The following is a 24566-nucleotide window of genomic DNA, read 5'->3' as shown; positions in this document are numbered from 1 at the left end:
CATAGTTTCTTAAATAACTTTCTTAAGTCACTAAAATAGTGAGAAATTTTCAATTGAAACTGATTTTCTGCTCCTGCTCCAGAGAAAGAAACTGTAATGATAACTAAGAAAATAGAGCAACAGATCATTGCTTTTTCTACAACAAATTCACACTTGTCCAGGTTAAATTTAACAAGAGTAAAAATAGGCATCAAGACAAATTATGCATTGATAGTCATATATGTGGGAATGCTTGAGAAATGTTAATACCCTACCCTACCCCAAAAGTATTTTTCTTATTGATGTTGATATTACCAGAGTTTACTCTTTTGTGTCCTCTTTTTTTTTGGGGGGGGGAGGTCAGTCATGGAGCTTGAACTCAGGGCCTGGTGCTGTGCCTGAGCTCTTTTGCTCAAGGTTACTGCTCTACCACTCTGAGCCAGAGCACCACTTACGGTTTTCTGGTGGTCAGTTGGAGACAAGCATTTCATGTACTTTCCTGGTTTGGAACCATGATCCTCCAATCTCAGCCTCCTGAGTAGCTAGGATTGTAGGCATGAGCCACCAGCAATCATAGCACTGTCATGTGCGGGAATGTGGGGAGGGGAAAAGAATTCTGGAGGACAAATTTCTCAAGGCTAGAGCTCTACCACTTGAGCCTCAGCACCACTTCTGGTTTTTTTCTATGTATGTGGTACCGAGGAATCGAACCTGGGTCTTCATGCATGCTAGGCAAGCCCTTTAACCACTAGGCCAAACTCCCGGCCCCTGTCATTTTTATTTTACAACATAAATATTAGTAATATGTTGTTCAGGGATTTTTTTTGTCTTTCTTTTTCCTTTAAGATCAAGGCTTTGCTATTTATCCTCAGTTAGCTTCAAGTTCAAGATGCCCCCTCAGCCCCCTGAGTGTTTAAGGTTATAGGCTGCTGCTCTCATTCATTCCATATGGCTAGTGAAATTTGTTATTTTGTCACTGTAATGAAACTATAAAAAAGAATAATCATTCACATATATGAAATTGTTACTTTTGACTAGGTGCTAATCATAGTAAGAATGGACTCGGACAATGAAAAACATTTGCTCACTAAAATCCTCAACAAAATAGAAGGTAAAAACTTTTCAGATATTCTTCATTTGATAAATAATTGAGCATTTAAAAATGTATTGAGGGGCTAGGAGTTTGGCCTAGTGATAGTGTGCTTGCCTAGCATGCATGAAGACCCCGGTTTGATTCCTTAGTAACAGGAGCATAGAAAAAGCCAGAAGTAGGGCTGTGGCTCAAGTGGTAGAGCACTTGCCTTGAGAAAGTCCACAAACAGTGCCCAGACCCTGAAGTCAAGCCCTAGGACTGGCAAAAAAAAAAAAAAAGGATTGAACTGGGGACAGGAGCATAGACTACTGGTAAAGTGCTCACCTAGCATGCGAGAAGCCCTGGGTTTGATTCCTTGGTACCATATACACAGAAAAAGCCAGAAGTAGGGCTGTGACTCAGGTGGCAGAGCACTAGCCTTGAGAAAAAGTGTCCAAGGACAGAGCCCAGGCCCTGAATTCAAGCCCCAAGACTGGCAGAAAAAAAATGTATTGAACTAAAAAGGTTTAACCTAACCAACTTTTGAAATTAACATAATATAGAATTCATCCTTTTAAATAGAAAGACTTGGAAAAAAGTGAAGTAGGCCAGACCCAAAGGAACATAGGCTCAATGGTTTCCCTCATTTGTAATAATTAGTACACCTCTAGGACTCTCCTAGCAGAATACTACAATAGCTCAAAACCTAAATACATAAGACCAAATAGGATGAGGCTAAATGAAAGGATCTTCAGGATGTGGAAATAAGAGCTTTGTATTAAGTGATTGTTGTTCTTAATGTACTATGTTATTTCTCTTCTCTTTTGTTGCCCTTTGGTTAATCTCATATTGTTACAGAGTCTGACTTTGTTACCTGGTATATTGTATATACATTTATTTATTTGAAATAGGAAAGGGAAGGGGGGAAACAAGATGATTGGGAGAGGGTTGGGGGAGGGAAATAGAGACAAAAACATGAGAAGGGGGTATCAATGTGTGAGAAGTGATGTACCTACCCTCTGTATGGCGAATATAACTGTGATCCCTCTATGCATTACAATAAAAAAAAAAAAAGGAATTGATCCTTTTTAAGAGCAGACAACTAGAGGGCAGGGAAGGTCAGGGAGGTGGGGTCTAAGAAGTTGTTAAATCTATCTAGATTGTAAGACTATAATATAACACTGTAATATACATACCACTTGAGCCACAGCTCCATTTTTTGGTGGTTAATTGAAGATGAGAATCACAGACTTCACTGGCCAGGATAGTTTGGAATGCAGATCTTTAGATCTTAGCTTCCTGAGTAGATAGGATTACAGAGTGAGCTGCCAGCACCCAGCTGAGTTTTTTATTCTTAAATCAGTATATCTACTAAAAGAATACCCAGAAAGTAAGGGTAAATAATTTTTGACATTTATTATATTTTGATTAAATAGTAAAATAGAAATTGAATTATAATTAGGAAGCAGGAAGAAATGTAAGAAGCAAACGGCGCCCAATAAATATTCTACTTATCCTGCTGCCGTGGCTCAGGCCTGTAATCCTAGCTACTCAGGAGGCTGAGATCTGAGGATCGAGGTTCAAAGCCCGCCTGGTCAATAAAGTCTGTGAGATTCTTATTTCCAGTTAACCACCAGGAAATGGGAAGTGGTGCTGTGGCTCAAAGGGATAGGGCAGTAGCCTTGAGCTGAAGAGCTCAGGGACAGTGCCCAGGCCCAGAGTTCAAGTCCCAACACTGACAACAAGTAAATAAATATGTAACTATAAATAAATACTTTACTTCTTATGTAATGAAAAAGAAAAAAAGTATTGTGTCACATTGAAATGCATTCCTTTGCACTTTTAATTAAGAAGTTAAATTTTTGTCTAGATAAAAATTTCCTATGATCAAGCCCCACAATCAACCAAAAAAATTTTCCTATGATTAACAAAGTAAGATTAGCTGTGCAGTTATGAGTTTAAAATGTCTACTTTAGGACATTAGCTTAAGTTGATAGAGTAATATTTATGAGCAAAAAAGCTGAGCAGGAGCTTGAGGCCCTGACTTCAAGCCCCAGTGCCAGCCTAAAAGAAAAGAAAAAGGAAGAAAAGTTTTCTTTAAAATTATGTTTGGGGCCGGGAATTTGGCCTAGTGGTAGAGTGCTTGCACAAAGACCCAGGTTCAATTCCTCGGTACCATATACGTAGCAAAAAGCCAGAACTGGTGCTGTGGCTCAAGTGGTAGAGCCCTAGCCTTGAGAAAATGCAGGGACAGTGCCCAGGCCCTGAGCCCAAGCCCAGGACTGGCAAAAAAAAAATTATGTTTGGAACCAATTTTATTTTATATAAGAAATTCAGATTTGGGCCCGGGAGTTTGGCCTAGCGGTTAAAGTGCTTGCCTAGCATGCACAAAGACCCGGGTTCGATTCCTCGGTATCCCACATACACAACCAAGCCGGAAGTGGCAGAGCCGAGACACAACCAAGCCGGAAGTGGCAGAGACGAGACTGCAACAAGCGACAGAGAGCGAAAGCAAGCAAGCGGAGCCCAACCGAGAGGTGGCCGGAGCGAGCGGGGCCGGAGCGAGCGGGGCCGGAGCGAGCAGGGCCGGAGCCTGCGGGAGCAAGCCGAGCCAGAGCCAGCGAGGCCGGAGCGAGCGGGGCCGGAGCGAGCGGGGCCGGAGCGAGAAGGGGCCGGAGCAGGGCCAGAGCGAGCGGGGCCGGAGCGAGCGGGGCCAGGAGCGTGCGGGAGCGAGCCTGACCGGAGCGAGCGGGGCCAGAAAGAGAAGGGGGCCAATAAAAATTAAAAAAAAAAAAATTCAGATTTTTCTTTTTATGTATACAAACAACACTAGAAGTATTGCTTGTAGCATAAACTTTCTGATATACTGGATTTACAAAAGTAATACAGCAAATTGTATTTTAAGCAATTTCTTGGTTCACAGATCTTCAGTTCATTTTTATGGAGGTAAAATACATGATATACTGAAAGTAAGAAGCTGAAAAAGATCTTGTAAAAATTCTTTTTCTCCTAACAGGTTTAACATTGGCTACTTTCCATTCAAATGGAAAAAGAGACTTTCTGGAATCTACAGGGATTTTGAACAGGTAAAAATGTATTTTCTTCTATGGGGAAGAAATGTACCATTTCCACAGGGGAAGATTTTTTTTTTATCCTAAGTGTTTGGGCTGGGGTTATTAGTTAGTGGTTGAGTGTTTGCTTAACATGTGTGATCTTTGAGTTTGATTTCTAAATATGAGAGGGGGATTTCTCCTAGAATTTAATGTAAGAAATTTAATAAAAGCTGAAAATAATTGGATACTGATGACTTATGCCTCTAATCCTCACTACTCAAGAGTTTGCCATGTAGATGATCATATTTCAATGCCTGCCCAGCCAGAAAGTTTTTGAGTCTCAATTTTTGAATTGGTAGAGCACCAAAAAGTGAAGAAACAAACTGGGATGAATCAATGTCTCTTCCTTCTTCCTGAAAAATGACTTGCATAGAACACTTTAACCACTGCTGTGTGCATTAGATAATTGTCCAGAAATTCTGTTCAATCTTACTTAATATCCTCAAATTATCATCACAAGTCTTAAGAACAGAAGTATTTAGGTAAACTTTAAACTTATAGGTGCTAGTGGCTTGTACATATAATCCTCACTACTGAGAAAACTGAGACCTGAGGATCAAGGTTAAAAGTCAGCCTGAGCAGTTGGTGAGACTTTTATCACCGAGTAAGCATCAGGGAATCTGGAAAGGAAGCTGTGGCTCAAGTGGTAGAGTACTAGCCTTGAGCAGAAAAGCTCAGGCACAGTGCTCAGGACCTGAGTTCAAGTACTCGCTTGTGCGTGTGTGTGTGTGTGTGGGTGTGTGGGTGGGTGGGTGAGCGAGAGAGAGAGAGAGAGAGAAAGAGAGAGAGAGAGAGAGAGAGAGAGAGAGAATGAATATGCATGCCTTTCACCATTCTTTTTTTGTTGTGTGGTAGTGGGTGAGGGATGTTATTTTTTTCTTTTTGTTTTTTTTTGTTTTGGCAGGGGGACTGTTTGAGGTTGGGGGAAAAGTTGGTTGGTCATGGGGTTTGAACTCTGGACCTGGGCTCTGTCCCTGAGCTCTTCAGCTCAAGGCTACTGCTCTACCACTTGAGCCACATTGCCATTTCCAGTTTTCTTGTTAATTGGAGATAAGAGTCTCACAGACTTCTAGTGCCTGAGCTGGCTCTGAACTGAGCTCCTTAGATCTCAGCCTCCTGAGTAGCTAGGATTACAGGCATGAGCCACCAGTGCCCAACAGTGTTTGGTTTTTTGTTTGTTTTGTTTGGCTTGTACTGAGACTTGAACTCGGGGCCTTGTCCTCCTGCTTAGCTTGGTTGCTTATGGCTGGCATTGCCCACAACTACAGAATGGCATTTGCTCGGGGCCGGGAGTTTGGCCTAATGGTTAAAGTGCTTGCCTAGCATGTATTAAGACCTGGGTTCGATTCCTCAGCACCACATACATAGAAAAAAGCCGGAAGTGGTGCTGAGGCTCAAGTGGTAGAGCTCTAGCCTTGAGAAAGTCCAAGGACAGTGCTCAGGCCCTGAGCTCAAACCCAGGACTGGCAAAAAAAAAAAAAAAAAAAAAAAAGAATGGCATTTGCTCGTTAGTGCGAGTTAGAGTGGGGGCACCACTGTGCAGGCTGGCTTGTGACTGCAGTCCTCCAGGTCTCAGCTTTCTGTGCAGCTAGGTGCTAGCCTCTGTTTCCTGGTTCTCAGTAATGTCTTTTATTTCTTGCTTTTTTTCTGGAAAACATTTGCTACCCTACTAATAATAAACCTAGTTTGTAAAATGCCTTTGTCTTATTTCATTTAGAAGTTATTTCTAATAATGGATTCAAATAAAATTCCATTTCTTGGCTTTCTTTTTATTTTCAATAGAAATTCCTGTGTAATTGTAAATAACCAAAATATTGGAGCAGATTTCCCCTGGAGCAGTTTCTCATTTGTTGTGGAATACAATCATACAGGACATTCTTGTTGGAAGATGCACTGTGAAAAGTTGAACATTCCCTTTCTGGCCTTTAAAGTAATTCTTCCAGACACAATCTTAGCAAGTAAGGAGATAATTCAAAATCCTTTTTTCTGTCATTAGAAGAAAAGTTTTCTGCTTTGTATTTACCACTTTTAGAAGAAAATCTTTCCTTTATTCAAATTTCTTACTTTTTATATTTTATATTTTACTATATTGTATATTTTATTATATTTATTATATACTTGAACATATACTTATTATTGTTGTGTTTAGTAATATTTTTTAACAGAGAAAGGCTGTTTGCCTATCCAAAGAGAAAGAAGAGGGGGATGGAAACTGGGGTATAAAAAAAAAAAAAAAAAACAGGGCTGGGAGTTTGGCCTAGTGGTAGAGTGTTTGCCTAGCAGGCACGAAGACCCAGGTTCGATTCCCCAGTACCACATACATAGAAAAAAGCCAGAAGTGGTGCTGAGGCTCAAGTGGTAGAGCTCTAGCCTTGAGAAAGTCCAAGGACAGTGCCCAGGCCCTGAGTTCAAGCCCCAGGACTGGCCAAAAAAAAAAAAACCAAGGCTTAGAATGTGGCTTAGTGGTAGAATGCTTACCTAGCATGCATGAAGCCCTGGATTTGATTCCTCAGTACCACATACACAGAAAAAGCCAGAAGTGGTACTGTGGCTCAAGTGGTAAGAGTACTAGCTTTGAGCAAAAGAAACTCAGAGACAGTATTCAGGCCCTGAGTCTAAGCCCCCAGGACTGGCAAAAAACAAAAACAAAAATCTGGTAGCTCATCCAGGCAACTCTAGCTACTCAGAAGGCCAAGATCTAAGGATGGCTATTTGAAGCCAGCCCAGGCAGGAAAGTCCATGAGATTCTGCAGTTTAACCACTAGAAAGCCAGAAGTGGTGCTGTGGTGGTAGAGCACTAGCCATGAGTGAAGAAGCTAGGCCCTGAGTTCAAGCCACATGACTGACAAAAGAAAAGAAAAGGAAATATTATAATTTTTTTTCTTATCTCAGGTAGTACTGTGCACGATAAATTTGGTGGTTTTATTTCGGAAATTCAGATTCCATATGTGTTTTTTGCAACTGAAGGACTTCTTAATACTCCAGAAATACTTCAACTGCTAGAATCTAAGTAAGTTACTTATTTAATAACTTTTGTAAATGTGTGTATTTTATGTTGGCAGGATCTATTATTGTATATAGCATTGTATGTTATATATTATTCTATTAGTGTATATTCTATGTAGCATTGTGTTGATCTGCTTTCTATGAGAAATTATATCATGTGAAAATAGTTTTGCTGAGAATTTGTATTAATTTATACTTCTATGAGCTTATAAGAAATAGTTAAAACATAGGCAGGAGGCTAGCAGTGTATAGATTTGGGTTATAGAAATGAGCTTAGGCCATGGGTTCAGTCCTCAGTAACCTTCCTTCAGGCCAAGTTTAAGGAAAATATAAAAGAAAACTATGATAAATGGGGACTGTTTTAGTCTTACAATGTTTTGATTTCATAAATAATTTCTTAAGAGTTAGAATACATACGATGTTAATGGTAGAGCACTAGCCTTGACAATAACTAAGGCCACATGTATCTAAATTAGTTTATATGCAGAATAAGTCTGAATAAGTTATAGTTCCTTTCTTGAACTATTTTTTGCCAGTCCCGGGGCTTGAACTCAGGGCCTGAGCACTGTCCGCGGGCTTTTTCAAGGCTAGAGCTCTACCACTTGAGCCTAGCACCATTTCTGGCTTTTTCTATGCATGTGGTACCAAGGAACCAAACCTGGATCTTCATGAATGCTAGGCAAATACTCTACCACTAGGCCAAACTCCTGGCCCCCCTTTCTTGAATTTTATAACAGTAAATTAATATATTAAAATACAGTAATTCAAGTAATTTAATGAGCAGGGGGACAGAAAAACAGTTGTTGAAAAAATTTTAGCCATTTCATTTTTTTTCTCACCCAAGAACCCCATATTTTACAGCTATGGTATCACACTAGTGGAAAGATGCTGCAGTGAGTCATTAAAACTCTTTGGAAGTACGGAGTATTATGTGGTGGTAACAATTGATGAACACACTGCTGTAATTTTACAGGTAAATTTAGTTTAAAGAGGGCAATGTCAGGGCCGCTCCCTGCCCCCACCCCACCCAACCTCCAGCTCATCCAGGGAGTTCCGGTCTATAGACCCAGGCCAGCGCTGGAGCGCCCCTCCTCACCACCACCGCTTGGGGCCTCCTGGTACGGATTTCTGCAGGGGCGGTGGATGGAGGCATGGGGGAGCCTCAGAACCCCACCGCTTAGGCTCGAGCTCCGCACTTCTTAGCCTGTCCCTTTGACTCCCAGGATCTCACAGTACCCTCTACCACCTTGCCACATTTGTCCAGAGAAATGAATGAAGCTGGGAGCTGTAAAAATACCAGTTCAGGTGCCCAATTACCTGCCATTAGTGAGCTCGGCCATCGGTGGGGAGGTGCAAGCCTACATGTGACGCTTCTGCATCGGCTGCACCCCGCTTCTTGGCAGCCTTCGGCTACTAGAACCACTACCTCACCAGTGCCTCACCGTGTCCTGGCTACCACCACCTCTGTCACCTCAACTTCATTCTCAGGGTCATCAAGAACCTCACACTGCTAGTGCTCACCTACGACTCTTCCTCCGAGCACTTCACCATCCACAAAAATGCTTTCATTGTGTTCATCCCCTCATCCCTCAGTCACAGGCTCCTCACCTGCATTCTTTGGCGCCTCACCTGCATTCTTTGGCGCCTCACCAAGAAGCACACAGTAAGTCAGGAGGATCGCAAGTCCTACAGCTGGAAACAGAGGCTCTTCATCATCAACTTCCTCTCCTTCTTCTCGGCACTGGCTGTCTACTTTTGGCACAAAGTAGGCTGGAATATACACCATCTTTGCCATCCTGGAATACACTGTTGTCCTTACCAACATGGCATTCCACATGACAGCCTGGTGGGACTTGGGGAACAAAGAGCTGCTCGTAACCTCTCAACCTGAGGAAAAAAGATTCTAAATCCTTCTATGCTGCTAGGAAGAGGTATCCAACTGCCTAGAAACAAAACTCTACTCTGGCCTTCCTATGTCCATGTCCTTTCTGGGCCCTTTTGAAGCTGGGCAAGGGAGAAAAAGGGTACAGGACAAGGCTGACCCCAGTAAGGATGGCTTCTCTTAGCCCTCACCTAGGCAAGAGGCTTTCAAGCAACATTACCCTTACTGCGAAGCCCTAAGAATTGAGCCGGCACGAAAGCTCCACCATTTGGTGCTAAACAACAACAAAAAAGTCCTGAGGCTCATGACTCACTTTCTATCTAGTTTTTGGCCTTTTCCTAGAAACCTTTGACTGAGGTATGAAACTGCTGAGCAGTGGCTGCTACCTGAAAACCAGTCATCTCTCCTGGTCATTCACTTGACTATTGCTATCTAATAAGGTACTGTGCACATCCAGGCCTGTGCCCATAGTGCTCTGCTGAGTGTCCCCACATATACCAGTCCTGACTTCACCTCTTTGATCTGGTGTAGCTCTAGGGTATATACTTTTCCATGTCAGCTTCTCAGGTCTGTTGCTTTGTATGTTGGGAGAAGGTGTGCTGTTGAATAGCCAAGGGCTTTGCTAGTGTGGCTCTAGTATCATCTGATGGAAGTGTTCTATATCTGGAGGATAACCCATCCCAGAAAAGAACCCAAGCACTGCATCTCTTTCCTTCTGGAATCACTAGCACATGGACTCTTCCTTCTTTCCAAAGGGAGATGAGTTAAAGGCATAATGGGGTCCCTGGTGTTTCTCCATTTTCCCCACGGCCTCAGACTGACTCTGAGATCTTTTAGTTGTACATTTTATTGCAAATAACAATAATTTTTTTCTTTTGCCAAAAAAAGACAATGTCAAATACATTTAAATACATACAAATATGTAAATTTATATACTAATTTGATAAAATTAACTGAAAAATGACATTGCCCGTGACTTTTGATGTCTTACAATTTTTATGATCTTTTAAAGATGCCAAAGTATCATTGACCTTTCTGTCATCATTGTTGTTGGTTGTGGGGCCTGAAGTCACAGGGCCTGAGCCTTGTCCCTGAGCCTCTTGAACCACAGTGTTACCTTTGGTTTTTGAGTGGTTAATTGGAGTCGCATGGGGACTTTTCTGCCCAGATCTCTTTGAACCATGATCCTCAGATCTCAGCCTCCTGAGTAGCTAGGATTTAGAGCCACTTACAACAGTGTACTCTATTAATTAATGATTAGTAATCCATAAATTTGTCTAGGATTTTGTCTAGGTAACTTGATTTTTAAAGAGATTCTCATTAAAAAGCACATGTGATTTGGAAATTAAGATGTATAAGTCTCTCATCTCCTTTGCTGTCCCTTGGTTATCTCATATTGGTATAGTATCTCACTTTGTTACCTGATATATTGAATATATTTGTATTTGGATATTTGAAATTTGATAGGGAAGGGGGGAAAACCAAGACGGGTGGGGGGTGTGGGGGGAGGGAAATGGGTACCAAGACATGAGAAAGGGTATCAATGTATGTGAATTAATGCACCTTCTATCTGGCAATTATCATGTAACCCTTTTACTAATTACAATAAAAAATATGGAAAAAAATTCTTAATGTAATCTCTCATATGTTTGCCTAATTGGAATAGCAATTGCAGATAATTTAATGGAGTTAAGAGTAGAGAGTAGGAACTAGGTTTTATGGCATGGAATGATTTAATGAACAAAGTTAACAATGTAAGAATTATGATCAAGAGTTGGAGGCATGGCTAAAATGTATCTAATAGTCACTAGGTCCTAAATTTGAATCCCAGTACTGGTTTTCCTAAACCATTAGATAGGTATTCTTCAGAAGTCCATTAAATTGCTGCTTTCTCGTTTCCCTTGAGTAAACATACAGTACAGGCTATTCCATGGGTTTATGTATCCTGGGACTTGAATTCAGGGCTAGGGTGGTATCCCTGAGCTTCTCTTGCTCAAGGCTATCACTCTAACACTTGAGCCATAGTGACACTTCTGGCTTCTTTTGTGATTACTTAGAGAAAAGTCTCGTGGACATTTTTGCCCAGGCTGCTTTCTAGGCACGATCCTCAGATCTCAGTCTCCTAAGTAGCTAGGATTATAGATGTGAGCTGCTAGTGCCTGGCATGTTTTTAATATATTTTATTGTAATTAATAGAAGGATTACATTATATTTGCCAGATAGAACGTGCATTACTTAACAAACATTGCTACCCCTTCTCATGTTTTTTTCTCCATTTCCCTCCCCCCACCCCCTCCCTGGAATGTTTTTTTTTTTCATTTAAAAACATCACTTCTTTATTTCAAAGGAAAAATAAAAGATCCTCCCAACCCTTTTCAAAAGAAACCCAATAATAATAACAACAATAATAATAAATCCTATTAGAAACCATAAGGAAGCACTGAGAGTTTGAGTATTACATTCTTCAAGTATGCTGTTCGGATTTTTTATTTTTTAAGTTGGTAACTGTACACATATATAAAATAAAAAACACCAAAAAACCAAAACCTTAAAAGTGCGGCCAAGGAGATTCGCTCAGAATTAAGGATGTACGGGACTACTTCACATCGTGCCGTGGACTGCGTGGACAACCTTCTCCGTCCTGGCAAAGCTGAGGAGCCAGGCTCGGATGGTGGCACTCCATGTTGGGTGAGAAAGCCGGGAGACCCACGTGCTGGAATGTGGTAGGACTTCACAGTAGAGTTAGTCTGGGGCCAGCAGAGGCGGAGAGCCCGGACGGATCGCCTCGTCAGGTGTGCCATGCTCTGGGTGGGTGGGTGCAGTCCTTCAAGCCCCAGGTAGAACGCCTGCAGTGTCTCCAGATGGCTGGGTCAGGTGAAAGGACTGCTGAAGATCCGCATCCCAAGAAATTCATGCTACATAAAAATGACCCAAGATTTTCGCCCAAAAAACTTCTTGGATAAAATCTAAAAAATACTATTGCAATTGCGTCTCTTAAAGAAAAAAAAACATTATTCTAAATGTAAACAGATTCACTCAACTCTCTTGTTGTTGTGGAAAATGTCAGAGGGGGTGTGCTGCCTGACTTACTGCACACCTGCAGGGGAGGAAGCGGCTTCCTGCAGCATCACCTGGGGGCCGAGAAGAACCTGTCCACATAGCCGACGAGCGCATCCCAGTGCTTCCAGAGAAAGGCAACGAGAACCACAGGAATAAAGTGCTGAACGTCCTGTTGCGAGTCTTCATGAGGGGAACCACGCAATTGGCTACGGTAGACACGAAGACCAGAAGGACGGCCATGACAGCCAGGAGGATGTTGATGAGTTTGCCCAGAAGGTTCCGGGCAGTGGCATTCTCCAGCCCTTCCAGCTGCACCACCTGCTGTTGCTGCTGCTGCAGCTCTATCTTGGAGATGCGAGTCTGGCAGGCCTCTAGGGCCTCCTGGATGTCTCGGGCCCGTTCATAGGACTGATAGGCAATTTTCTCTTCCATGCTGGCCAATTCCTGCTTTAAGTTCAAGATTTCATTCTGGTGGAGTTCTGTAAGGTCATTTAGTTGTTCTTCTAATCGTTCACATCTGTATCGCTCCTCCTGTAAGGTCTGCATTATTAAGGAATAGTCCCTCTGGTAATGTTCTTTGAGGGTCTCAAAGGATTCCTCCAGTCTGGCCTGGGTCTCCCTGATCTCCTGCACCTCCTGCAGAAGTGCGTCAAATCCAGAGCTCTGCATGTCGAGGGTGTTTGTTTTGGAGCTGGACGCGCCTACCCCGATGCCCCCAGTGGTGCTGTTGGCTCCCACAGAACCTGAAGTAGCACTAGAACAATTTTCCTCACTACCATATTTGGGACTTGACTGAAAGTTTGAAATCACTCCCAAAGCCTTCGCCGCATCATCTACTTGCCCCTCTTCTAAAGAGTCCTTTAGGTTGGGGATGTTGTCTGCACTGCCAAATTTGTTCCGAATTAAGGAGGCGATCTCTCTGGGTTTAGAGAGCCAGATAGAACGTGCATTACTTAACAAACATTGCTACCCCTTCTCATGTTTTTTTCTCCATTTCCCTCCCCCTACCCCCTCCCTGGAATGTTTTTTTTTTAACATAATTTTATTGCCTTAGAGCAGCCAGACCCTAGTTCATAAAGGACATCACCAAAATAGGGACACTCAGTAGGTAACACCTTCATCTCTGGAACCTTAAGAAACCCATGATGCTTCTTTGTTGAAGTTGTCATCTGTGTTTTATATCTATGTTGTAGTTTTCCTCCTACTAGTTGCAGTGTGATTTTAACTTTTCCATGAAATATGAGTCCTTATCTATACTCTTCCTCAGGTCATTTTTAATATATCATACTGAAAATGAAATACAGTAATAGTTTTATAACAACACTTAACCTAACCATTTTTTTTTCATTTTCTTTATTTCATGATAGGATCTAGAAGAGCTGAATTATGAGAGAGCATCAGACAACATCATTATGAGGTTGATGGCATTATCATTCCAGTACATTGATTGTTGGATAATATTATATAACAAGGGAACCTTAAATTCTGGGTAGGTAAAAGTTTTTGTTGTTGTTGTTTTTTCAATAGTATACTGTTGTTCGGGTGATATAAAGAGGGGTTATAGTTACATTCATCAGGTAGTGGATACATTACTTCTTGTACATTGATACCCCTTGCGATGTTTTTTCCCAGATACAGTGACAACATGAGATAAATCGTAAGGAGAGAAACCAAACTAAAGAAACAAAAACAGTAAAAAAAAAAAAAAAAAAAGGCAGGGGGAGAGCCAGGCACAGTGGCTCATGCCTGTAATTCTAGCTACTCAGGAGGCTGAGATCTGAGGATTGCAGTTCAGAGCCAGCCTGAGCATGAAAGTATGTGAGACTCTTATCTCCAATTAACTACCAGAAAAGTGGAAGTGGCTCTGTGGCTCAAGGGGTAGGGTAGTAGCCAGAACAGTAGCCTTGAGTTAAAGAGCCCAGGGACAATGCCCAGGCCCAGAGTTCAAGTCCCATGACCAACCAAAAAGAGAGAGGGGAGGGGAAAAAAAACTAACCTCACACAGTAGGTTGAAAGCAACAAACACAAAAATTGTTTCCATATCCTGAAGTTCATTTAGCTTATCTTCATCCTATGTGACCATATCCACATAGTTATTAATCTATTGTGGTCCTCTGCCAGGAGAATCCTGGATGTGTGCTACTTACTTCAAATGAGGGAAACCATGGAGAAAGTCATGTTCATATTTTTTGTTAATCAATTCTCTTCTTTTTTAGGGGGAAGGATATTTTCTTTTTTTGAATTTTATTGTAAAAGGAGATTCAATGTGATATTTACATACATACATGGATATATTTGATGAAATTCAGTCGTGGAGCCTGGGCATTGTCCCCTGACCTCTTCAGATCAAGGCTACTGCTCTACCCCTACCTCTTGAGATACAGTGCCACTTCTGGTTTTCAGATGGTTAATTGGAGATAAGTGTCTCAAGGACTTTAGTGCATGGGCTGGCTTTGAACCATGATCCTTAGATCTGAGCCTCCTGAGTAGCTAGGATTACAGTCGTGAGCCACTGTGCCCAGCCTTTTTTTTCCCCTTGGGGCTTGAACTCAGGGTCTGAGCAATGTCCTTGGGCTTTCTCGAGGCTAGAGCTCTACCACTTGAGCCACAACTCTGCTTCCAGCTTTTTTTTCTGTGTATGTGGTACCAAGGAATTGAACCTAGATCTTCATGCATGGTAGGCAAACGCTTTCCCACTAGGCCAAACTCCTGGCATAAATGAATGTTTTGTTGTTGTTGTTGGTGGTGGTGGTGGTGGTGGTGGTGGTGGTGTTTTTTTGGTCGTGATACTTGAACTCTGAGCCTAGACCTTGTCCCTGAGCTCTTCACTTTAAAGTTACCGCCCTACCCCTTGAGCCACAGTACCACTTTCCCTCTCATTTTTAATTTTTTTTAGTATTTTTTAATATTTTTTAGTATTCATTACTCTTTTTTGTGTGTGGGTCATGAGGCTTGGCCTGGGCACTGTCCCTGAGCTCTTCAGCCCAAGGCTTCTAGTTTTCTGGTGGTTAATGGGAGATAAGAGTCTCCCAATCTTTAGTGCATGAGCTGGCTTTAAACTGTAACCCTCAGATCTCAGCCTCCTGAGTAGCTAGGATAACAGGCATGAGCTGCTGCCCAAACTCATTATATTAAATTCATCCCACCTCTTGTGATGATCTTTTCTCTAGGCACTGTGGCTAGATGTTCCAAGATATCCTGAGCAGCTGTTATTCCTTGTTTTAATGTCCTAAAGTAGCTGGGTATCGAAACAAGGCCCTCTCTCAAGATGGCACTTCATCTTTTAGATATGAGGAATGAAAGATTGTCTTGTCCGATGCTGGCCTGTCATGTTTGGGGAGTTACTGACCTATTGAATTCTGTACTGGGTTTAGGGCCAATTGGAAGGCTTTGATCCCCTTCCCACTTGGGAAACAGGGCTAGAATTGAAGATCATATCCTAATCTCCTCTGTCAGTGTTCTGTTCATCATGCTTTTCACCTGTCTTGTCCCCTCTTGTGAGTCTTGCTTGTTCTCTTCCTCTCTCCTTTCTTCTTCTTTTTCCTAGTCTCTAAATAAGTGTTATGTTTTCTTTCTTCTCTTATTCTATTCATTGTACATCTGATCTACTCCTGTAGCTTTAGTTATTATCTCTCTGTATATAATTATTACATTTAATTTTGCAGCTGTGATCTCTCTTTGAGATGCATACATCTCTAATGTTTTGTTAAATATTTTCCTCTTGATATTCCAGAGTCTCAAACTTTACATATTCAAATCTGAAGTCACTCTATTCTGTATGCTCTGCACATTTCTATCTCCACTTACTTGCCCTTTTGCTATTTTTGGAATTGCTTTATTTTAGTGACCAAGACTAGAAAATAATTTATCTTTCGTATTCAACCACTGGACTTTCTCTTCCATCTGTTTCCCTTCTGCATGTATGTCAAAAATATCTTAGTTTAGATTCTCAGTTTATAAAGACTGTTGTAGCAGATTACCACTGTCTTCTTGCCTTTTACTCTCTTCTGCATGATGAGCTGCATGCTTTCATGATATCCCTAAAACCAAACTCTTGTTATATTGCGGTTATTTAAAACAAAAAAAAAGGCTTTGCAGGGTGTGGTGGCTCACACCTGTAATCCTAGCTACACAGGAGGCTGAGATCTGAGGATCAAGGTTCAAAGCCAGCCAGGGCACAAAGGGACCTGAGATTCTTGTCTCCAGTTAACCTCTAGAAAAGGGGAAGTGGGGCTTGGCTTAAGGGTAGGGTGGTAGCCTTGAGCTGAAGAGCTCAGGGATAGCACCCAGACTGAATTCAAGCCCCATGACCCACCAAATAATAATAATAATAATAATAATAATAATAATAAATAATTATAATTTTTTAAAAGCTTTTACAAACCAGGCTCATACCTGTAATCCTAGCTACTCAGAAGATCTGAGGATCAAGGTTTGGAGCCAGCCTTGGCAGGAATGTCCATGAGATTCATCTCTAGTCACTCACCCAGAAGCCAGAAATGGAGCTGAGGCTCAGGTGGTAGAGTGCTTGCCTTGAGCAAAAGAGATCAGGGACAGGACCCAGGCCCTGAGTTCAAGCTCCACGACTCGGGGGGAAAAAAAAGCTTTTACACAATTCCTTATTGTCACTGGGTATATACAAATGACCATTAGAATGTAATCCCAGGTTTACTTTTCACTGCTTTCCAATTCAACCAAAGGATCTGATGAATGATTCATCAATATTCTTTCCCATTTCTATTTTTGTACCTAATTTCTTTTTTTGTATATATTTTGTTTACTTAAACCAAATCATCTGGTGACTGTGTTTATTTTCAGCACCAATTCCCAAATACTTTTTTTTTCCCCAAATACTTTTTCTGTTCAACTTTTCTACTGATACACAAATATTCACATATGATGTCTCTATGTTTTGAAATGCTTAGCTCTCTATTATTTGTATTTATCTTTTTGCAATATGTTTATATCATAGAGTACACTGCTTTTATATGATACATGCTTGATAAATATTCCTTGGCTAAATGAATCTTTCTTACCAAGTTGCAAGCTAGGCTTATTTGGTTTTTATTCCTATTATACTACACAAAATATACTACAGACATCAAATGGAAGGTTTTGTATACTTTTAAATCTAGTTATTAGAGAAGACATAAATATCTTAGGCATTACCTATGTGCTTTTTTTCTTTACCTTCTTGTTTGACTGTTTTGTTTATTACTGTATCATACTCCATGTAATTTTTATTATGTGGGGGTATATGTAGATTGGAATTTTTAGAAGTGAACACTTTGGATCTTACTCCTTTTTTCTGCTAATAGTAACCTTTAGCAAATCATTTAGCATAGTTTTCCTTTTTATTAGAAGTAAAAAGTAAAAATAATTCAAGTCTGAGATTTTCACTTTGAAGATGAAAAGGGGCTATAAGACATTTTAAGGTTGGCACTTGTTTGTAGAGTACTTGAAAGCTTTATCCAGAACTTGGATGTATTTTAAATAAATAACTGATTTGGAAATTTTCTAATGTTTTTAGGTTAGTATCTACCTATAATCCTGGTGGAATAATTAAAGTATAAAGGAGAATAAGAGGAGATTTAAACTTAGCTTTACCCAATTTTTTAATGAAAAAATAATGTGATATTCTAAAGTAGCTTTGTTATGTTAAGGATATAAGTAGTCATAATTCACTCATGGTTGTGTAATGTTCTAAAGCACAATTATTTCAGATTTTTAATATCTCAGTTTTATGTTCTCAGATGATAGTTACATTTATAAGGTGTCTTAATGAACTGACCAGATGGGGAAATTTAAAATAGAGAAGAAACTGAATAGTAGTTTAGGCCATTAGTTATTGAGGAAGGATGCCAGTAGTCTGTGAGAGCACCCCTTGGTTTGATGGTCTGCTAGGAAGACTCATCGCATACTTGTGTTTATGGATATGAGTTAGTACAGTATAAAGTTATAATGCAGAATTAACAAGAGAATCTTGTGAGGCAAAGTCCAGAGGAAAGAAGAAGCTTCTCTCCTACTTCATACAAAATAGTACGTCATTTCCTCAGCTTCAAACTGACAGTACTTACAAACGTCTGTCCAGCATGTAAGGTTTTTAAACACAAAGGGCCTAAGGTTTTTATTTTAAAATGTTATGTAGGGGGCGGGGAGTTTGGCCTAGTGGTAGAGTGCTTGTCTAGCATGCACCAAGACCTGGGTTCGATTCCTTGGCACCACATACATAGAAAAAAGCTGGAAGTGGTACTGTGGCTCAAGGATAGGGCTCTTGCCTTGAGAAAAATACAAGGGGAGTTCTCAGGCCCTGAGTTCAAGCCCCACAGCTGGCAAAAAAAAAAAATGTTATGTAGGCACCATCTGCTTAGGACTAGAAAACTTTCAAACTTTTAAGACTGAAGGAAAAAGAGTATTTAACAAGATCCATATTATTTGTTCAAGCACAGGGAGCCAACCTATATGGGAAACTTGCCTGACAAAGATGCCAACCCAAAGGAAAAAGGAGACAAAAAACGAAGCAAATCATTATTATATTGCTTTTGTATTCCTAGATCCATGAAGGTTTCCCCTTGAACTTCTCAATTACATGAGTCAATAATACATAAGCTGCAGTCAAACATTCATATTTGACCTGCTTACTAGCCATAGCAAAAGAAAAATAGTAATTCTTCATAATTGTTTTTAAGAGAAAAGATCCAGGGAATATTTTAGGTATCCTAGCTCTAATCATATGTTTATATCTGAACTTACTACTTTAACTAGGGAGATGGAGTATCCTAGCTGGCTAGGCTTTGGTCATGGTCATCTCTAGGGTTAATAAAGGGATGGGTTAAATGTCTCCTCTTACCCTTCATGCCCGACACATCCTGTAGTTAACAGTGGTATTAAAGAATGGCAGTAAATATGTTTTTTCAAGAGTACAATGTGGACAGATGTGCATCACTCTACCCACACTTGTGTTATCTTAGCCATTATGAAATGTGCAAAACAAAGTGAATTCTTAAATACAACAAGATTGCAAATGAGTAAAAGCATAGTAATAAAATTCTTCTTAGATATCATCTTACCGAAAAGACACTTCATCACCTAGCACTGATTTATGCAGCTTTGGTTTCCTCTGGCCTTAAATCTGAAGAACTGGATGTAAAGGTATTATTTTCCTATATGTTTGTTTATAAACATTTTTCATAAACCAGAATTAGCCAGGTGCTGGTAGTTCATGTCTGTAACACTAGCCACTCAAGGGACTGAGATCTGAGAATCATGGTTCAGTGCCAACCTGGGTAGGAAAGTCTGCGAGACTCTTATCTGTAATTAAACACTAAAAACAGCTGAAGTGAGCCAGGCACTGGTGGCTCATACCTGTAATCCTAGCTACCCAGGGAGCTGAGATCTGAAGATCATGACTTGAAGCCAGCATGGGCAGAAAATAAACTGAGAAAAAGCCAGAAGTGGCTCTATGGCTCAAAGTGGTAGAGCACTAGCCTTGAGCAAAAGGAAGCCCAGGCCCTGAGTCTAAGCCCCAGGACAAAAAAAGGTGGGGCTGGGAGTTTGACCTAGTGGTAGAGTGCTTGCCTAGCATGCACGAAGACCTGGGTTCCATTCCTCGGTACCACATACATAGCAAAAAGCAAGGAGTGGTGCTGAGGCTCAAGTGGTAGAGCTCTAGCCTTGAGAAAGTCCAAGGACAGTGCTCAGATCCTGAGCTCAAGCCTCACGACTGACAAAAAAAAAAAAAAAAAAGGACTGGAAATACAACTGTGGCTCAAGTGGTAGAGTGCTAACATTGAGAAAAAAAGCCCAGGAACATCATCAGGCCTTCTTTACAATGCTGAGATTAGGAACAACAACAAAGGCCAACTTCACTAATTTTCTCATTTACTATAATCATGCTGATTTTGTTTGTTGTATTAGTTAAGAAGAGTTATTTATTGAAATCTATCAGTATTTTTAAAGAATCCACTGTTTTAAATTTTCCTCTTAATTCAAAGTTTTTGAGTGCTAGTTTGATTTCTGATATTTCCCATAACCTAATTATAAAAATTATATATTTTAGCTTGTAATTACCCGAGGAGGAGAAAAGACTGCATCAGTGATTCGTCAAATTGCTGACCACAGTTTAATGAACTCGAAAAGAGATCCTCATGAATGGCTGGATAAATCATGGCTTGAAATTTTACCATCTAAGGTTTATTTTTTTATGTATAAATTAGATATTTATGAAGCAAATAAGAATACATAAATTTTAATTTGTCTACCTGCCTGCCTGCCTTCCTTTCCTTTCTTTCTTTTTTTTGTGGTCATTTGTGGGGCTTGAACTCTGGGCCTAGGCGTTGTCCCTGAGTGCTCTACCACTTAAGCCACAGTGCCACTTCCGGTTTTCTGGTGGTTCATTGGAAATAAGAGTCTCATAGACTTTAGTGCCTGGTCAGGCTTTGAACCTTGAACCTCAGATTTCAGCCTCCTGAGTAGCTAGGATTAGAGGCGAAAGCCACCATCACCCGGCCTTCCTTTCTTTTAGCCTTTTTAGTAACCATTTTTTCAGGTAGGATATCACATTTTGCTTGGGGCTGGTATTGGACCTTGATCCTTCTATGTGGCTCTCATGTGGCTGGGAGGTGTTCATCACCATGCTATTTCTTGAGTGTCTTGGTGAATTTTTGCCTGGGCTAGCCTTGAACATAATCCTCCTGACCTCTGCCCCTTGAGTAGCTAGAATTAAGTGGTAGGTTCAATGACAAACGTTTTAGAGTCACTTTCAAAAGACTGCTGGCTGATTATTCCTTAAACTGTCTTCTAGGAAGAAATGTACTTACTTGATTTTCCATGCATTAATCCACTGGTGGCTCAGCTCATGTTAAATAAAGTGCCTTCTTTGCACTGGTTGTTATCAGCAACTCCATGTCAGCTTCAGGAACTTCTACCCAGTGTTCCAGAAAAAGTGTTAAAGGTTAGTTAAGATACATATTCTCATATTTTTCCCATTTCCATTTAAGTATCTTTTTCTCTATGAGTTTCAAAATTTGTTTTGGACCTCACATAGCAAAGAAACCATTTGAACTAAACTTCATATATAATGCTCATTGGCTGTTAGTCATCATTTGCATTTAAAATCTATTTTATATAGATAATTCAGTGAAGTTTATTATACTCTGAATTATTTTGAAACAATATTGTGTCCATAAATAGTTCTCTGCCCTGTTCTCTTGTTCACAGTGCATTACCTCTTCCAAAGTTTTTAAGTTCTTCCTTTTAGCAATAAAAAGAGAATTAGCCTTACTAGTAATTTTCAAACTCTTATCAAGGAAGTAGTATTCATGCATAACTTGTGTCACTAAAATTTTTGTTTTATTTGATGTAAACCTAAAACTATTCAAAAAGTAAAGTTTGCAAAAAAAAATCTATTGCAGCTAGGGGCATGGCTCAAGTTGTGGTAGTGTGCCTGCCTAGCAAGTGGGAGGCCCTGCCTTCAAACTACAAAAAATTCAAAATATATTAATGTACTAATATAGAAACAAGAAAAAATTGAATTCTATTGTAAATGGTTAGGAAATAGATGTGAACAATAGTGTTTTTCTTTTAATAGAACCAATTATTTTATGATCCTAATACATAGTTCAATATAATAGCTGTGGACATTTAGACTTTGCCTTCTTTTCATATAGATAAGCATCCTTATCTGAGTGACATGCTTTCCCTATCATAAACATGATTGCCTACTAGGCTGATGTTTGTATTGTATGACATTAATTAGCTTCTTTTTATTTTTAGCATTTTTGTAGCATTACCTCCTTATTCAAGATTAATTCTTCCTCCATGACAAAATCACCTCAAAGCTTATCGCCTCAGGCAAACAGGAATGAGACTAGTGCCTTTAGTTCTCAGAGTTTGGCTTCTGGCTCTTCAGACTCTGCCATTCAAGAGCATGATAATGACTATTGCTCATACTCAGAATCACAAGAGACAGTGAAGGAAGACACAAATGCCCCTTCAAATTATACCTCTTCTTTCTTGGAACTAAGAAAAACCCCAGGCATTTTACCATCTCTGACTTCTTACACTCCCACCTGCAATTTCAAAGACTCCAATTGTAGCCCCAGTGTTACACAAAGCAATCCTTTCCTGACCAATGCAGCATCAAAGAAAGCAGTTAGTAACTCCTTTCCAAATCAGAATGAACCTGGGTCAGATATCTTTTCCTTAGGCCTCACACAAATAAACCATGGAACCAAAATATTACCTGTTGATACTCAGAGGAGAGCTACCCCTAATTTTATAAAGTATCTGAAAAAAGGACCACCAGAAGCAGAAGCATCCGCCCCTATGTTTTCAGTAGAGGTCCCTCAATCTCTTACTCATGGGAACTTTAGAAAAAATGTATGTAAGAAACAAAATCACTCATTCAACTTGAAATATGGAGTAGAGACTACGTATGACAAATGGTACTCTCAAAATGAGCAGAAGTCTCTGTCAGATGAATTGGAAAGCTTCACATGTGAAAGTTCAAATGTTGGGACTAAAAATGTTTTGTGGAGACAATTACCATCTGTTCCCAGTTTGGATGCATTCAGTGCATCTGATTCTAATGCAAAAGAATTCAACAGCCTTACTATGTACCAAAGACCTGGAAAATGTTCAGGACAGAAAAGGCACCTTGAATCTTCATCTAATTCAGGAAACAACGAACCATTAACAGGTAAGACTAATAGTTTATATAACTATTTCAATTTTAAAAACATAGAACCAAAGCTGGGCACTGGCAGCTCACACCTATAATCCTAGCTACTCAGGAAGCTGAGATCTGAGGATCATAGTTCAAAGCCAGCCTGGGCACGAAAGTCTGAGACTCTTATCTCCAATTAACCCACCACCAGAAAATCAGAAGTAGTGCTGTGGCTCAAAGTGGTAAACATCTAGCCTTGAGCAAATGCACTCCGGGACAATGCCTAGGCCCTGAGTTCAAGACCAGAAATCAACCAAAAAATAAATATAAAGAACCAAGAAACCAGATGATGTAGTGTCAATTCACAGGAGAAGAAATTGAAGTCCAGGGAGATTTTCAGTATTTACACAAAGTATGTACATACTAATTATTAGTAATGTACTGGTGGGTAGAGATGCATTTGTTTAAAATAAGATTTTATAATAGTTTTTAATCCTAGTTTAGAAATTTTAACAATAACTAAATTTTACTATTTTATGCAATAAAATGGTTTTCCTTTTTGTCCTTTGAACAGATTCAGTGTACTCACAACTATCACAAGTGAAAAAGCGACGTCTAATATATGAAAAAGTTCCAGGAAGAAGTGATGGCCAAACTCGGCTGAGGTTTTTTTGAAGAGGAAAAGAACAGTGTTAAATGCTAGATTCCACTACTTTTTATAATCTAGTAGCAAATTATTTAGATTTGCTTATCTAGTATTAAATGCCATTATTTTTAATGTTCTTAGTATTCCTACATTAAAATTTTGTACTACATATTGTATCCTATGGCTTACATTTTATAAGTAAAATTTTCTAGTTACTAAATTCATATAATAATTATAATATCAAAAATACTTTCCAGAACTGCCTAAACATCACAAGCTTTCTAAAGAATCCCCATCACAGCTTACCTTTCCCGTAACGACACTTCCATAGTCAACCATCGAACACCAAAAACTAGGGCAATATGAGGCTTGGGAAACTTCCCTTTTAAGTATTACCTTCTTCCTCAAAAGGAATTTAGAAATAACTATGAGGAAATGTTTGCAGCCCAAATAATAAGAAAAGAGTTTATATTGTTAATGTACAAAGAATTCCTACAAAATGATATAAAAGACAATCTAAAGAATGAGCAAGCTGTTTATGACTCTATAGACATGTTTTCTTACATAGATTAATATGTATCTATGATGTACAAACACTACATAATGTTTTATTACATAGATTAATATGTATCTATGACATACAAACCTTCAGCTTAATTTTAATTATGTTCATAAAATCTAAGTGCCAGTAATAATAGAGAGATTCCCTTCTTGAATAATTGTTCATTAAACACGTCATTTGAAATATGATGTGAAAACCAATGTTGTTAAATTCTCTAATAAAAATAAATAAAAAAGAATGAGCAAGCTGGACACTGGTGGCTCATGCCTGTGATCCTAGCTACTCAAGAGGCTGAGATCTGAGGATGACAGTTCAAAGCCAGCTCAGGCGGGAAAGTTGTTGACACTCTTATCTCCAGTTAACCACCAGAAATCCAGAAGTGGCTCTCCGGCTCAAGTGGTAGAGCACTAGCCTTGGGCTGAAGAGCTTAAGGACAGTGTTCAAGAGCTTAGGTCCAGAGTTCAAGCCCCACAGCCTACAAAAAAGAGAATGGGCAAAATATGGGAGCATTTCTCAGAAGAAAAAAATAGCTAATAAACATTTGAAACAACAATACAGATCTATCATTTGTTAGGCCAAC

General features: G+C 39.8%; 1 protein-coding gene and 2 pseudogenes across 1 annotated transcript in view; 2 read left to right on the top strand and 1 right to left on the bottom strand.

Annotated features, from left to right (window-relative positions):
• The window catches only part of Shoc1 (shortage in chiasmata 1), a 76408-nt gene extending 52845 nt beyond the window's left edge, over window positions 1–23563 (top strand). Inside the window, exons 20-30 of the mRNA XM_090330432.1 lie at window positions 1018–1090; window positions 4068–4137; window positions 5947–6122; window positions 7057–7174; window positions 8032–8143; window positions 13480–13601; window positions 19171–19264; window positions 20172–20303; window positions 20916–21065; window positions 21887–22811; window positions 23353–23563. Coding sequence (XP_090186558.1) covers window positions 1018–1090; window positions 4068–4137; window positions 5947–6122; window positions 7057–7174; window positions 8032–8143; window positions 13480–13601; window positions 19171–19264; window positions 20172–20303; window positions 20916–21065; window positions 21887–22811; window positions 23353–23453 — 2073 coding nt within the window. The 3' untranslated portion in view covers window positions 23454–23563. The remainder of the gene's footprint in view (window positions 1–1017; window positions 1091–4067; window positions 4138–5946; window positions 6123–7056; window positions 7175–8031; window positions 8144–13479; window positions 13602–19170; window positions 19265–20171; window positions 20304–20915; window positions 21066–21886; window positions 22812–23352) is intronic.
• Window positions 8443–9108, top strand: LOC150065787 (acyltransferase PGAP2 pseudogene; annotated as a pseudogene).
• LOC150065786 (transmembrane and coiled-coil domains protein 1 pseudogene) lies at window positions 11371–13281 on the bottom strand (annotated as a pseudogene).
• Window positions 23564–24566: the final 1003 nt, after the last annotated feature.

Source organism: Megascapheus bottae, chromosome 3 (genome assembly GCF_031878675.1).
Source record: "Megascapheus bottae isolate mThoBot1 chromosome 3, mThoBot2.hap1, whole genome shotgun sequence".
Classification (NCBI taxonomy): Eukaryota; Metazoa; Chordata; class Mammalia; order Rodentia; family Geomyidae; genus Megascapheus; species Megascapheus bottae.
The sequence above is the reverse complement of the archived record's forward strand: the minus strand, read 5'-3'. Positions and strand labels throughout refer to the sequence as shown.